The 13,734-nt window shown below is 47.8% G+C and overlaps 1 protein-coding gene across 1 annotated transcript in view; it reads right to left on the bottom strand.

Annotated features, from left to right (window-relative positions):
• Positions 1-358: 358 nt before the first annotated feature.
• Positions 359-13,734, bottom strand: part of LOC109896792 (SLIT-ROBO Rho GTPase-activating protein 1) — a 30,407-nt gene continuing 17,031 nt past the window's right edge. The window contains exons 2-23 of the mRNA XM_031831952.1: positions 11,989-12,184; positions 11,804-11,858; positions 11,568-11,675; positions 10,056-10,118; positions 9,212-9,403; positions 8,923-9,051; positions 8,575-8,796; positions 8,346-8,447; positions 7,584-7,781; positions 7,387-7,471; positions 7,037-7,064; positions 6,870-6,903; positions 6,728-6,788; positions 6,504-6,581; positions 6,286-6,420; positions 5,509-5,614; positions 4,592-4,816; positions 4,299-4,372; positions 3,743-3,923; positions 3,306-3,419; positions 2,645-2,966; positions 359-2,520 (exon numbers count right to left, since the gene is read on the bottom strand). Coding sequence (XP_031687812.1) covers positions 2,098-2,520; positions 2,645-2,966; positions 3,306-3,419; positions 3,743-3,923; positions 4,299-4,372; positions 4,592-4,816; positions 5,509-5,614; positions 6,286-6,420; positions 6,504-6,581; positions 6,728-6,788; positions 6,870-6,903; positions 7,037-7,064; positions 7,387-7,471; positions 7,584-7,781; positions 8,346-8,447; positions 8,575-8,796; positions 8,923-9,051; positions 9,212-9,403; positions 10,056-10,118; positions 11,568-11,675; positions 11,804-11,858; positions 11,989-12,184 — 3,131 coding nt within the window. The 3' untranslated portion in view covers positions 359-2,097. The remainder of the gene's footprint in view (positions 2,521-2,644; positions 2,967-3,305; positions 3,420-3,742; positions 3,924-4,298; positions 4,373-4,591; positions 4,817-5,508; positions 5,615-6,285; positions 6,421-6,503; positions 6,582-6,727; positions 6,789-6,869; positions 6,904-7,036; positions 7,065-7,386; positions 7,472-7,583; positions 7,782-8,345; positions 8,448-8,574; positions 8,797-8,922; positions 9,052-9,211; positions 9,404-10,055; positions 10,119-11,567; positions 11,676-11,803; positions 11,859-11,988; positions 12,185-13,734) is intronic.

Below are 13,734 nucleotides of genomic sequence, written 5' to 3'. Positions count from 1 at the left end.
TTTCACATGTTTCGGAAGCTACTTAAGACGGCAGGGTAGCCTAGTGGTTAGAGTGTTGGACTAGTAACCGGAAGGTTGCAAGTTCAAACCCCTGAGCTGATAAGGTACAAATCTGTCGTTCTGCCCCTGAACAGGCAACCGGCCTAGGAACCCACTGTTCCTAGGCCGTCATTGAAAATAAGAATTTGTTCTTAACTGACGTGGCTAGTTAAATAAAGGTAAAAAAATATATAATAATACGGACATTAGTGAGTGTTCAGACAGCCAACTGTAGCACGTCCCATCCCCTTTTCCGACCCCACTCACACGCCGCAGGTGATAAGGCAATAATGAAGGCTCGACGAACCAAAACGCACTTGTTAATTTCTTCCCTTTTATTTATAGTATAAATACAACATCAATACTATCCACTTGGGTATAAGAGCTTGTCTTTAGGAAGCTCAGGAGTTTCAGATACAGCAACAGACTAAACCATTTCCTTTAATTATCAGACACATTCAGAGAGAAACCAACGTCCCTTAAAATGCACCCGTTCACATGTTATAATGCTACATGCCAAGTACACAATTTTTCCCAATACATCAAAGTGCAATGTCACAATAGATTAACTCTAGGATTCATAATTCAGTCTTCTACTAAACACTTTGATTATTTCATTCTAAGTGCTGCTGCTCTCTGTTCGGGACATGCGCGAGTGGATTAAACTCCCCACAAAGACGAGGGTAAAAAAAAAAGGCACTTTCACATTGACACACACAAACCGATGCACGCCCATAGCCCATTCTTAAAGACACACATCCCCAGTACTGCTCAAACACACTTGCAACAGTTCCCAACCCAGTAAAGAGGACACATTCAGTGTGCTGCTGTTCCAAGTGTATTTTGGGCATTTACACTCAAAAGCCCCACAGCCTGTTTGCTTACTGTGAACTTAAGGTTATTTAGTGACTTCAGTCTAACACAACCAGATACACCATATTCCCACACACACCAACTGCCAGCAACACGCACCCCTGTCCTGCACATGTTCTGTTACTAAAGGCAGACATGAATAATCCATCATTTTATCCACCATCGCACTTACAAAGGAACAGAACGAGGGCAGGCAGAGGAAACACACACAGACAAACAGGGCAATGGGGAAAGAAGTCACACACACACACACAGGCCGAGGGAAACGTACTCTACAAACTCCTAACCCCCTCCACCACTGTACCTCCAAACTATTTCCCCTGGCCTGTGTGTGTGTACCTGGCCTGTGTATGTGTATCGGTTGAACACGAGAAGGCGGTTTTCTAGTAGTGAGGGTTAACGCCGCTGCCGGCCCCTGTGACATTATTGCCCACTGAACATTCAATAGAGAGCTGAACAGTCGTTAAATACTGGAACATTCATTAAATAGCTGAACATTGGTTAAATAGAATGTGAGTTTTGTCACCAATGCCTCGAGAGGCTTCGGTTGAGGCATTAGTGAGCTTAGCAGCGGAACGAAGTGAAATAGAAAATAATTTTAAAAAAGATCACACAGACATCCGCCCTTATGTTTTCACTCTGTGTGAGCCTCCCTTTACCCATCAGGCACATCTTCACTCCGCATTGTCCTTTTCTTTCGCGTCGCCAATGAAAATCGCTCGTAGATGCAGCAGCCAATCGAAATACACTAAGAACACAGCAGCCTTTTGGTGATAGACCTTCATTAGCTGAGGAGCCTTTTGTCATTACATAGTCAACGTTCACATCACTGAAACTACATTTCACTGGAGGAGAACTACACTTCCCACACATCTGTGACTACATCTCTTTTACAGGATAGGGTTTCTGCTTTCTTTAGCTTTCCCATTTTACACAGCTACCCTTTGATAAATGCTTTGATACATGGAGTATGTTAACTCCTACACACCAAGAAGAGAGTACACACCAACCTGACGACACACATAAATATCATGGCATATCATAGATCATATATTATTTTGTATTACTACATAAAAACCGTTTTAGTTTCAGATCTGTCCTACCACTTTCTACCCTTGTTCAGGTTTCTAAACAGTAAGCAGGTACCCTGTTCTCCCACTCTTTATTTTGGCCCGGTTTGGCTCATCACATGGTGCAGGACTTGTCCAGCAGCGGGGGCAGAGGGGGGGTGTTGCTCTTGGGCGGCACCAGGGGTTTCGGCCTCAAGGCTGGGGGGCGAAGCGGTGCTCCCATACGGAGAGGAGCCCCCACTACGGGCTTGAAGGAGCCCAGGGTGTCGGGGGAGGGGTTGGTGGATCGGATGGGTGCGGGAGGCGGGCCAGGGAGGGGAATGAGGGGGCTCAGAGGGCTGAGGGGACTAGGGGTACCAGGAGTCCCTGGGGTGGAGGGGGTGCTGTGGGGGCTGGGCGACTCGGAGGAGCAGGCAGTGATTGGGCTGTTCTTAACCTGCTCCAGAGTGTCCAGGACCACGTCAGGAGCCGGTCTGCAGCCCCCACGCTCCAACTGCCTCAGCTGCCCCAGAGCCACACTCACACTCTCCTCTATGTCCTACAGAGAAAAGGGAACGAGGAAAGAGAGAGTGGCAGAGAGAAAATATAAGATGAAGTATGTTTTGTTTTTTGTATAATTACTGTATGTACTTGTGTGTGTGTGAAAGTATGAGAGTGTGTACCTGTGCCAGTGTGTCTGGGTCCAGGGTTCTGGAGCTGAAGCCGTGCTGCCCGCTGCTGGAGCGCCGGATGGGCGTGTCTTCAGGCCGACGCAGTGAATCGTGGCGGCTCACGGTAACCGTTACCGCGGCAGTGGAACGGCGACGACGCTCAGGGCTGTCGAGAGGCGGGGTTAAGCCAGTGCCCCGCCCCAGAAGGAGCTCCCGCGGGCTGAAGTGACCAGTGACGGGCGGCGAGTTCCTCTCCAACACACTCCCGTTACCATGGTCTTTAGAGCGACCGAGGGGGCGACGGAAAATGTCAGTCCGCTTCCTGCGGTGGCTGCTGTTGAGAGACGTACAATATGGAACGTTAGCTAAGATTAGAGCTTGACTAAATCAATACACTCCACAAACCGCTAGCTTAGTTTGTTAGCTTTGTGCATTTTATAGGTGTGTGGTGGTCTGTGGTGTATTAACTACTAAACTGTTGTAGGTCTCTGGCGATCTAACTACTAAACTGTTGTAGGTCTCTGGCGATCTAACTACTGACCTGTTGTAGGTCTCTGGCGATCTAACTACAAAACTGTTGTAGGTCTCTGGCGATCGAACTACTGACCTGTTGTTGGTCTCTGGCGATCTAACTACTGACCTGTTGTAGGTCTTTGGCGATCTGACTACTGACCTGTTGTAGGTCTCAGGCTGTCTGTCAGTAGGAGAGCTCAGCTCACTTCTGGCTCTCTTGTCATCATTACTAGTGCTCCCACTGTCGCTGTCCACTGTTGATGCAGAGTCAGGCCTGAAACACCACACAGCACCTCTTACCAACTAATCAGTGTTAAACAGAACCTGTTACCCAACCAATCAATTAATAACTTAGGTCATCAATCAATCCAGTCAGTCAATCAATCCCCCAAAACATTTTTAAAGAGTCAAAAAGGGTCAGTTCCTTTGATACAGTAAAAAGGAGTTGAGCACGTACATTTTCATTCAACAGTTAATTTGATAACAATCCACAAAGGGATGCCGCTGTAGGCATATTTTACAGACATGTTCTCTTGGCATGGCCGTGTCACTTAGCGTGTATGCAATGTGCTAGCTATGCTGTAGCCGTGTACTCGCCTGTCCTTCAGTGTTATGTACTGGTGAGGCACCAGGCCATGGGTGCCGTTGAGTCGCCCCTCCCACCAGTCATGTGATGCACGCTGGAACAGCTGCAGGGTCACTCCCTTCTTAAAGGAGAGCTCCCGCCCCGACCGGCCCGTATAGTCAAACCTGGCCACTGCCTCTACTGCTTCCCCCTCTGAGAGATAGAGAGAGAGAGGAAGAGAGAAATGGAGAGAGAGGGGGCGGGAAGCGGAAGGCAGAAGGACAGAGAGATAAGAGCCAAATCGTATGATCGACCTGTCAATCACTAATGTCCCCGGCTTGACCTTCCGAGCTCAGCCAATGAGGAACGAGGGGGACGCGAAAGAGAAATCAGAGCATAAGAGTCTTAGCTAGCCATCACCCCACCGCCTCCCCCTTACAATGGGAATCACACACTGCACACAGCGAAAGACGACTGAGGGAGAGAGCGGAGTCTCTATGCTAGCTGTTGCCATGGAGACAGCTCTCTATCCATTGGTGGATAAGAGAGAGAAGCCCACTGGGTGATTGTGCAGAGGTCAGAGCGTACCCTCCTCACTGGTCTGAGTCTCTGTGCCGCCATCAGGCTCCGCCTCCCCACCCGGCTCGCTGAACGGACTCTCGCTGGAAAGGATAAAGGGAGAGAAATAGAGTTTGGGTGTGAAGGGAGGGAAAGGGTAAAAAAAGGGAGTGTAAGCACCATAACTGCAGCAGTCAGCAATATTAGACAGACTTTCTAGAACCGGGCCCCCTTGGTACTTCACAAAATGGATGAACAGAAGGATAAAAGCACAGATGGTTGGTTGCAAGGCTGGAGTATACAGTATAGTCCATCTGTCTCACCAGTACTGGTCTCCGGTCATGCACTTCTCATAGATGGGCCCAGGCAGCTCCGGGGGGTCGGGGAAGATGTTGTCATGGTGCAGGATGACCGTCTTGATGACCTCATTAACATGCGCCTGGCAGGCCACCTGGTCCAGGGCGTCGGGCGTGGGCAGCAGGGTGGGGCCGAAGACTATGGCCAGATTCCCAGCATCCATCATGTTCTCATCGCTGTACTGGGATAAGCTGGGCAGGGGGCACAGGGCAAAATGTTACTACTTAAACACCACATCACATGACCAGGCAGGAAGTAAAACACTAACTCCAGGATACAAACAGAAGTATACGGAATGTTCATCATACTCATACCGAATACTGCAATCTAACACTCTGCAATCTAACATTCAGACTCTGCTGTGGTAGATCACACCTGCACCTCACACTTCTCCCTCTCTCCTCCCGTTCACACTTCCTGCTCCATCTCCATTTGGAGCTGCAGAGATGAGACATCGTGTTCAGCCAAATAGACAGACCGTGTTGTATGTGGTTCTGTGTGATCTAGACTACCGCAGACCTACATGTTCTCGACTAACCCAGTACTGGTTCTGTGTGTTCAACACTAGCCCAGACCTGGTTCTGTGTGTTCTCGACTAACCCAGTACTGGTTCTGTGTGGTTCAGTGTGCTCTAGACTAACCCAGTACTGGTTCTGTGTGGTTCTCTGGGTTCTATACTAGCCCAGACCTGGTTCTGTGTGCTCTTAACGAGCCCAGATCTAGTTCAGCTTGGTTCTTTATGTTCTAGACTAACCCAGACCTGGTTCTGTGTGGTTATATGTGTTCTAGTCGAACCCAGTACTGCTTCTGTGTGTATCTGTGGGTTCTAGACTAGCCCAGACGTGGTTCATGTGTGGTTCTGTGTTAGCGTACAGACACTCACTGGTTGAGGAAGGCGAACAGGTATCTATTCACGACCAGAGTCGCCCGTGGAACACCCAGTAGAATCTTACGAATACACTGAGCTCTGTCATACAGGCTCTCTATACCTGTGGGAACACACACACACACACACACACACACACACACACACACACACACACACACACACACACAAGCTGTCAGTAATATTCCCAGGAACTCATGAGGTGTAATCCTGAAACATCCTGAAATATAAGCAGCCCAGAGAGAGGCAGCTAGCTCTCTGTGTGCGTTTCAGAAAGACAGAAAGAGACATGGCATTGGAGACGTGTGTGGGAGGAAGAGAGAGATAGAGAGATACAGAGAGAGAGAGATAGCGGGACCCATTTTGACAGTGCCAAAATGGAATGTATTACTCATAAGACTTTTTATTACTGCATTTCAAAACGACAATTTTTGTCAATGAACAGGCGCTGATCATTTATGGAGACCTAAAACTAACAGTGCATTTATGTGAAGCATGTAAAGCAATTGGAATCTGTTGCATTTTAAATACGTTTTGAATTAAGGGCCGTATCGACTGGTGAAAAGGTCATTTTTACAACACATTGCGTGTTAGAGCTGTCCAAATGTCAGCTGCATTCATGGTAAATCACAAAACCTTCACAGCTGATGCTTTTTACAAACACACACTAATTGCATACACACAAAAAAAACACCACTCCCACCTTTAAAACAGTGACCCCTGTCCTCCTGTCCAGCCACCTCCCACACCCTAGAGGAAAGAATTGCTACTCACGGACACAGGAAATGAGGTCGTTGAACCTTTCCTTGGGAAAGAGGGGGTTCTCCAGCCCCCGGAAGTAGAGCTTCAGCACACCGGCCACCGAGTTGATGTCATGGTTATTCTCCTCGTCAATCAGGGGGTCGTTACCTTGGCAACAGAGAGACGGACATGGTTAGTTTCCTTTCCCCTGACCTGGAAGCACAAGTATGATGACCTCAGTGACCGCTCACCTCTCTCAAATGAGTTCTTGATGTCGTTGACCTCCACCTGCGACCCCGACACACGGAATATGCCCTGGTGCTGAAGACCTGAAGGAGATGGGAGGCGGTTATGAGAGTCTAATCATGTGTCAGTACACATCAGAGGGACTTGAAAAGGACTTGGCTCCTAACCCCTAGCCTCCAAATTGGCTAAGGGGAGGATCCACCATGTTGTTTTCAACAGAAGGACTCACCATGGAGGTTGATGTAACGGATGCAGCTCTCCACCAGCAGAGGAATGGCTTTAGTCGAGTCCTAAAAAACATATCCAGGCAATTAAGCAGCCACCAGTGGCCAACCACACACAGACAGTGGAAGGAACAGTGGAAACATTACCTGGTGATTGCTATGGGAGTTCTTTCGTCCACGGCTAGAAGGAGAGAAACAGAGACAACAGTGACTCAGAGCTCTGCAAATTAAAACTAAGACGAGAGGTGAGACAATTTAAAGTATAGAAACGGATAGAACAGTGCTTCAGTCAATAACATGTTTAAGAGCTATACCTGGTAGTCAGCGTGTCTGCTATATGCCCTGGAGAGACATGAGAGACACAGGCAGACAGAGAGAGGGCAGTTTTTTTTTATTGTCAGACAGGGAGGGCATTAGCACATAAGGTATATTTCTCAGCCATAAAAGAGGCAGTGAGAGAGATAGTAGTTACAAAAAGATAGCCTTGTTTGACCACCCTGATATCGCAAGCTCACATTCTGTTTCACTACACGGGTTCAAGTGAAGCAAAAACGAGAGCCCAGCGTGAATCAGGCTAACAAAGAGAACGAGAGAGACAGAGAAAGAAAGAGGGTAGGCCGCGAGAAAGAATCGAGAAAGCAAGAGAGAGCGTGAGGTCTCTTACCCTCGGCCATGGCTTTCTTCAGCAGGTCGTGTTTGGCCTGTAGTTTGGAGATCAGATTACTGCCCTCCAGATACTCACGGAACTTCTGTGGACCCCAGACAGAAGCACATGGGGTGTTTATTAACAGTACATCTACCTAACTGTCGACATCAACTAGCCTGTGTGTGTGTGTGTCTGCCTCTGAGTGCGTGTCTCACCGTGAAGTAGAAGAGCTCCGTCTCCTGTTGGTTGGCACGGCGCTTGGCGAGGCTGGGTTTGTTTAGGTAGCCGTCCGACACGCTGGACTTGACCGACTCTGAAGAGGGACTGTGGGTGAAACTCTGGGAAACGTCATAGTCATCCAGCACTGACATGTCCTGGAGGGTGGTGAGAGTGGCCCCCGACGTCTTCTTCACCTGCGGGTAAATAGAGTTAGACCAAAGTAGTCGCTCACAGAGGATGTGTGGTGTATGTGTGTGTTCATGTACTTGTGGATATGAGGTTTGAGCGAGCGTGTGTGCACATCTTAAATCTGTATGGTGCAGGTGGTGTGTGAGAGTGTTTATTTGTGTATGGTAATTACGGTGTGTGCTGAGACATGCAGATGCAGCTCATTACTCCAGTCTTCATCAGCACTTCTGTGCCCTTCAGGGTTAGATAACAGCTGCCCTCCCATTCCACAGCAATTGCATATATAATCTTCTCAACCGTAATACACACTCCAAAAACACACTATAAATAACAACAACAAAAAACTCTAGCTTCAGGGCACGAAAATGGTTGATTTATAAGTCTACCTCTGTCACAAAATCACTCCAACCCAATCTCCCTCTCCTCCGTCCCACAGCATGTGGTCAGAGAATCAACCAAACTACAACACAGCACACTGGGAAACTGTACATGTCTGGTATCACCTCTCCAGCAAAGCACACTGGGAAACTGAAGTACATTTGACTGTGTGATAAATGTCTGTCTCTCACCTCCTCGTTCTCTATCTTCAGGGTGGAGAGGCGTGACTGGAGCTGCTGCAGCCTAGATGTGAGCTCTGCCTGCACCTGTGGCTGGGCGGCTATCTGGGTCACCTGACAGGAAACAGGAACAACACACAGCATGACCGGGCACCTACCGGGGGGGGGGGGGGGGGGGGGGGGGGGCGTACGTCTGTGTGTGAATCCGTGCTTGTGTGTTTTTGCACTTTTGCGCACTCACGGGGTCCCCCATGTGGGGCTGGAAGCTGAAGCGTGGCGGGGGGCAGAAGGCAGTGGGGTAGAGGCCCAGCAGGCGCTGCCTGTCTCGGGCAGGATCCAGGCCCTCTACGGCCCCCTCCAGTACCTCCAACCCTGTCTGCCTGGAGGCCTCCAGACTCAGCTCTGCAGACAGGTAGGTCTTCAACGCACGACTCAGACTGGAATGGTACCCCAGGTCACAACACTGAGGGAGTGAGGGAGGAGATGTTAATGTGTTAGAGAAAGAAAGACACACACTTTTTGTCAACTGCTTAGGTAAAAGTGAAATCTACTGAAACCGGCTTGTTTGTGTGTGTGTGTGTGAACTCACGTCTATGATATCGGGCAGGTCGTGGATGTAGTATTTGAACACGGAGGAGTTGGTGGCTTCCATCGTCAGAAGGTACTCGTTCCTGGCCTTCAGAGACTTCAGCTTGTTCTCAGAGTACTTAGCCTTCCTCTGGTGAGAGAGCGACAGAGAGAGAGAGAAAGCGTGAGAGCAGAGAGAGGGAGGAGAGAGCGAGAGAGAAGGGTGAGGAGAAAGTAAAAGTTAGACTGAAAAAAATATATATCTAAATTAATACAGGAAAGGAAAGGTTGTCCCTCATGGGTTTCTGTACCTTCTCCCTCATCTTCTCCATCTTGCGGGCGGCGTTGCGTCTCTGGTGGCGTTCCTCTATACGCATGCCGAATAGCGGCTCCACCCCTCCGCCAGGCCCCACTTTGCCAACCCCGACCTGACGTTCGGCATCCCTCAGCTTGGTCTCCGCGTTCAGCGTCTCCCCATGGTACATGTGGTATGTCTTCATCACCTAGCAATCACAGCCCACAATGCATCCATCTGTCAACAACTCTGCCCAGGGCAAATCGTTTGGGTCGTGTTCAGAAGGCACTAATAGACGGAAAGGTTTTGACATGGAAAGCAGAAAGAATCCTCCTCATTGAACGAGTTCAGGTAGTACCTCCTCCGTTTGAATGTGTTTTCTCCTGTTTCGGGCCTACTCAACATGACCTTACTGCTCATACCACAGTCACCTATAGGAATGCACCTGACAAATGTTGCCCATCATTGGCAGAGTTGCACCCAACCGAAACCTCCCTTCACCCTGTGAGGTTAGGAACAGACCTGTCCCCTCTAAGTTCTTTCTAGCTCATGTGTTTATTTATTTACACCAGAAGCTTTTAAGGCTGCCAAGCCTTCACTTAACTAAACTTAACGCTCAGCAACTATCCTTTGCAGCATTTTGCTGAAATTACAAGTATTGGTAGAGCACAGAAAAAGTGGCTCATTCCTCAAAGTTCATGTTGCAATGTTTAAAATTAAAGTGTGGCAGTTTTTGATGATGTATTGTTTAAGAACAGGAAAAGTGACCGTAATATATATATATTTTTTAAATATTTCAACTCCCTAAAGTGATATGTTTAATGGAGACTGTGTGTGGGGCAGTTATAGATGTCACTTACGGTGTAGAGTTCATTAAGGAGTTTCATCAAGTCCTCCTGCAGCTGAAAGGTGATCTCTTTACTCTGAGAGGGGAGGGGAGGGGAGGGGAGGGGAGGGGAGGGGAGGGGAGGGGAGGGGAGGGGAGGGGAGGGGAGGGGAGGGGAGGGGAGGGGAGGGGAGGGGAGGGGAGGGGAGGGGAGGGGAGGAGGAGGAGAGAGACATTTCATCAACACAGTGGAGAAGGGAGGTCATCACTGCAAATGAGAAACGTTTCATAATCCGATAAGGAGGGCATATGAATAAATAAATCCATCCATAAACAGATGAATCCATAAATAAAACATATAGTGGCAGGAGCCGGGCTGTAGCTCCTAGCTCCTGTGTGTGTGTGTCTGAGTCCTCATGTATTAAACAGCTCCTTCCAGTTTGGGAGTTTGAGTTATAGCATTCTGTACAGCATTAATATTGCATTAAGCCAAATGACTCTAAAATCCAAGAATGGATGAATCCCATTCCACGAGCCTTCTCACTGTGAGGTGGACCAGCTGAGCCGGTCACCATGGACACCAGGCTGTCAGAAACTCAGCGTTGTCATGGTCACCAGCCGGTGTCATCCTCGGCTCACTCACAGTGACTGACAAGTGTCATCTGTGTGCTAGAGCTTCATACAGGGGCGCAACTTTCACTAGGGACTGGGGAACGGGGGCCAGCAGTCAGTTTTATCATTGGAATGATATACAAAACGAGGCAATAATGTGCTTTAGGACCATGCGGACGCCTCCGAGCGGTTGGGTAGGCAGTTGAGTGTTTATCCGACTGTAAAAAAAAATATATATATAAAAATGTAAATAACTATGTCCCCCCACTTTTAAAACCAAAGTTGCGCCCCTGGCTTCATAAGCAGTTATAACACAGTTACGAAGCCTCTATGTCTAGGCGTACTGTATATAGCTACAAGCTAGCAGGTCTCTCAGCACTTTAGCTCTCATTAATAAAACAGGAGCCACATAGAGATGAATAATGAACATGATGAGCTGAATTCGGAAAGGGTGTGTGTGTTTAACTTGTTCTACAGCACTCGGAGGCAGGCTTCTCTGAAAATACACGGGGGGAAATGTGGACCGCTTCTGTACTTTTGATTAAAACCCATCAGGTTAAGGTGCTTCTACACCTGCATTGCTTGCTGTTTGGGGTTTTAGGCTGGGTTTCTGTACAGCACTTTGAGATATCAGCTGATGTACGAAGGGCTATATAAATACATTTGATTTTGATTTGATTTGAATTCTTTGTGGCTCCTTTTATAGTGCCCTCTCAAACCAAGAGGCTTCTGGGAAAATACACAGGGGGAAATATGAGCCTTTACTTTTCCTTAGAAAACATTAACTCTTCTAGTCCTCTTCTTGCTCCCTCTCATACTAACAGACATGTCGTCAAAGCTATTAAACCCTCTATTCCCTTGGGAAAGTCAACTTTGAACGCTGACTCCTGATGTTCTGTGACACGTGTATGAGAAGAGGCTGTGATTGGCTCACTCTTTTGAGCAGGCGGGCGGAGTCGTCGCTGATGTGCGTGAGGCGGGTGATGACGTTGTTCAGGTAGAGGTCACTGAGTGTGGCGTGGTCCTTACTCTCTCTCCTCACCTGAAGAGCGAGATAGATCATGTGCTTATATTGCCTGAACACAGGCAACTTTTTAATGAAGAGAACCAACATGTCAGCAATATGTGCCTTCAGGATTGAGCACACATGCAAACAAACAGATTCATTACCTGGTTCAGCAGCAGGTACCAGCAGTTAACTGGAGACAGCAAGTTCTGGTCCTTTCTGTAGGAGAGAGAAACATCGGGGAGGTTGTACTCGAATCAACACAAACATAAAGCCACTGTTTACACTTAAACACATATGAGCTATGCACACACACACACACACACCACACACACACACACCCTCTTACTTGTACTGCTGGTGGTCCTTGGTGCTGCGTGTCTTGGCCATGAACCGCTCTGCTAGTTTCTCCAGGTTCCTGGAGTACTCCGTCTCGATCTCAGCCTTCTTCCTGAAGAAGTCCTGCAGGTCCTGCAGCAGCTGCACCCTCATCTCTGTCTGCTGTTCCAAACACCGCTGCTGCTCCACCAGCTGGGCACGCACATCTACACACAGATACACTTATAATCAGATATATACGGTATACACACAATCAGGAATATATAAACATATGATTATAGAAATACACACCACACACCCTCAGAGACATACTGTAAACACAATCAGACATGTTTACACACTTCCCTGCACTGACATGGACACAGAACTGCATGCACACACCCTAAACCAGACCTCCACAGACAAACACAATCATTCAGTTACACAGACACCTCTAGTAATACACACTCACTAACAGATGCAAACATAACACCTTTGCAGAGTACTGGCCCATATACTAATGAATTGTATTCATATTGTGTTTTTCACCAGGTCTCAAAGCCCTTTACAGATGATGGGAACACCGCTCTTCATCACCCACTAATGTGTAGCTAGGCACCCACCTGGGTAATGCACACGGCAGCCATTTTGCGTTAGAACACATGCTCACTAGATAATCCACTATCACAGTGGGGAAAGTGCATGTCTCTGCACACTTTCGTGCATGGGTGTGCAAACACACACACGAGCATGCGTGACTAGAAATCAGATTCTTCAGGCTAAAGGCCATGACATTATTCTATTGGGATCTTTATGAAGCATATCTGTGCATGCACACCAGTATGTGTGTGTGTGTGTGTGTGTGTGTGTGTGTGTGTGTGTGTGTGTCAATCTCGATGCGGCAGATATGAGCTCGGTCTTCACCTTCTTCGTCACATGGTCCACACACAGTGTGTGGTTGCCAAGACAACAGGTAGTGGAGTGGAGAGGGTCCCCTGGAGATTGGTGTGTCTGCGTGTCCATGTGTGTGTGAGAGAGACCGTGTGAAAGGGAGAGACCAAGATAAGGAGAGAGAAAGAAAATGAGGAAGGGAGAAATATAGAATGTGTGTATGTGTAAGAGAGAGGGAGAGTGGGAGAGGTGGGGGGGTTATCGTTGTGTATTCTCTGCCAGTCCTCTCCTTCCTGTGTCAGATGCAGTTGAAGTCGGAAGTTTACATACACCTTAGCCAAATACATTTAAACTCAGTTTTTCACAATTCCTGAAATTTAATCCTAGTAAAAAAATCCTGTTTTAGGTCAGTTAGGATCACCACTTTATTTTAAGAATGCGAAATGTCAGAATAATAGTAGAGTGAATAATGTATTTCAGCTTTTATTTCTTTCATCACATTCCCATGAGTCAGAAGTTTACATACACTCAGTATTTAGCACTGCCTAAAAATTTTTACTTGGGTGAAATGTTTCAGGTAGCCTTCCACAAGCTTCCCACAATTAGTTGGGTGAATTTTGGCCCATTCCTCCTGACCGAGCTGGTGTAACTGAGTCAGGTATGTAGGCCTCCTTTTTCAGTTCTGCCCCCAAAGAATTATATAGGATTGAGGTCAGGGCTTTGTGATGGCCACTCCATAACCTTGACTTTGATGTCCTTAAGCCATTTTGCCAAAACCTTGGAAGTGTGCTTGGGGTCATTGTCCATTTGGAAGACCCATTTGCGACCAAGCTTTAACTTCCTGACTGAGGTCTTGAGATGTTGCTTCAATATATCCACATAATTT

The sequence above is a fragment of the Oncorhynchus kisutch genome, linkage group LG9 (assembly GCF_002021735.2).
Source record: "Oncorhynchus kisutch isolate 150728-3 linkage group LG9, Okis_V2, whole genome shotgun sequence".
Classification (NCBI taxonomy): Eukaryota; Metazoa; Chordata; class Actinopteri; order Salmoniformes; family Salmonidae; genus Oncorhynchus; species Oncorhynchus kisutch.
This window is presented reverse-complemented; position numbering and strand designations above follow the sequence as displayed.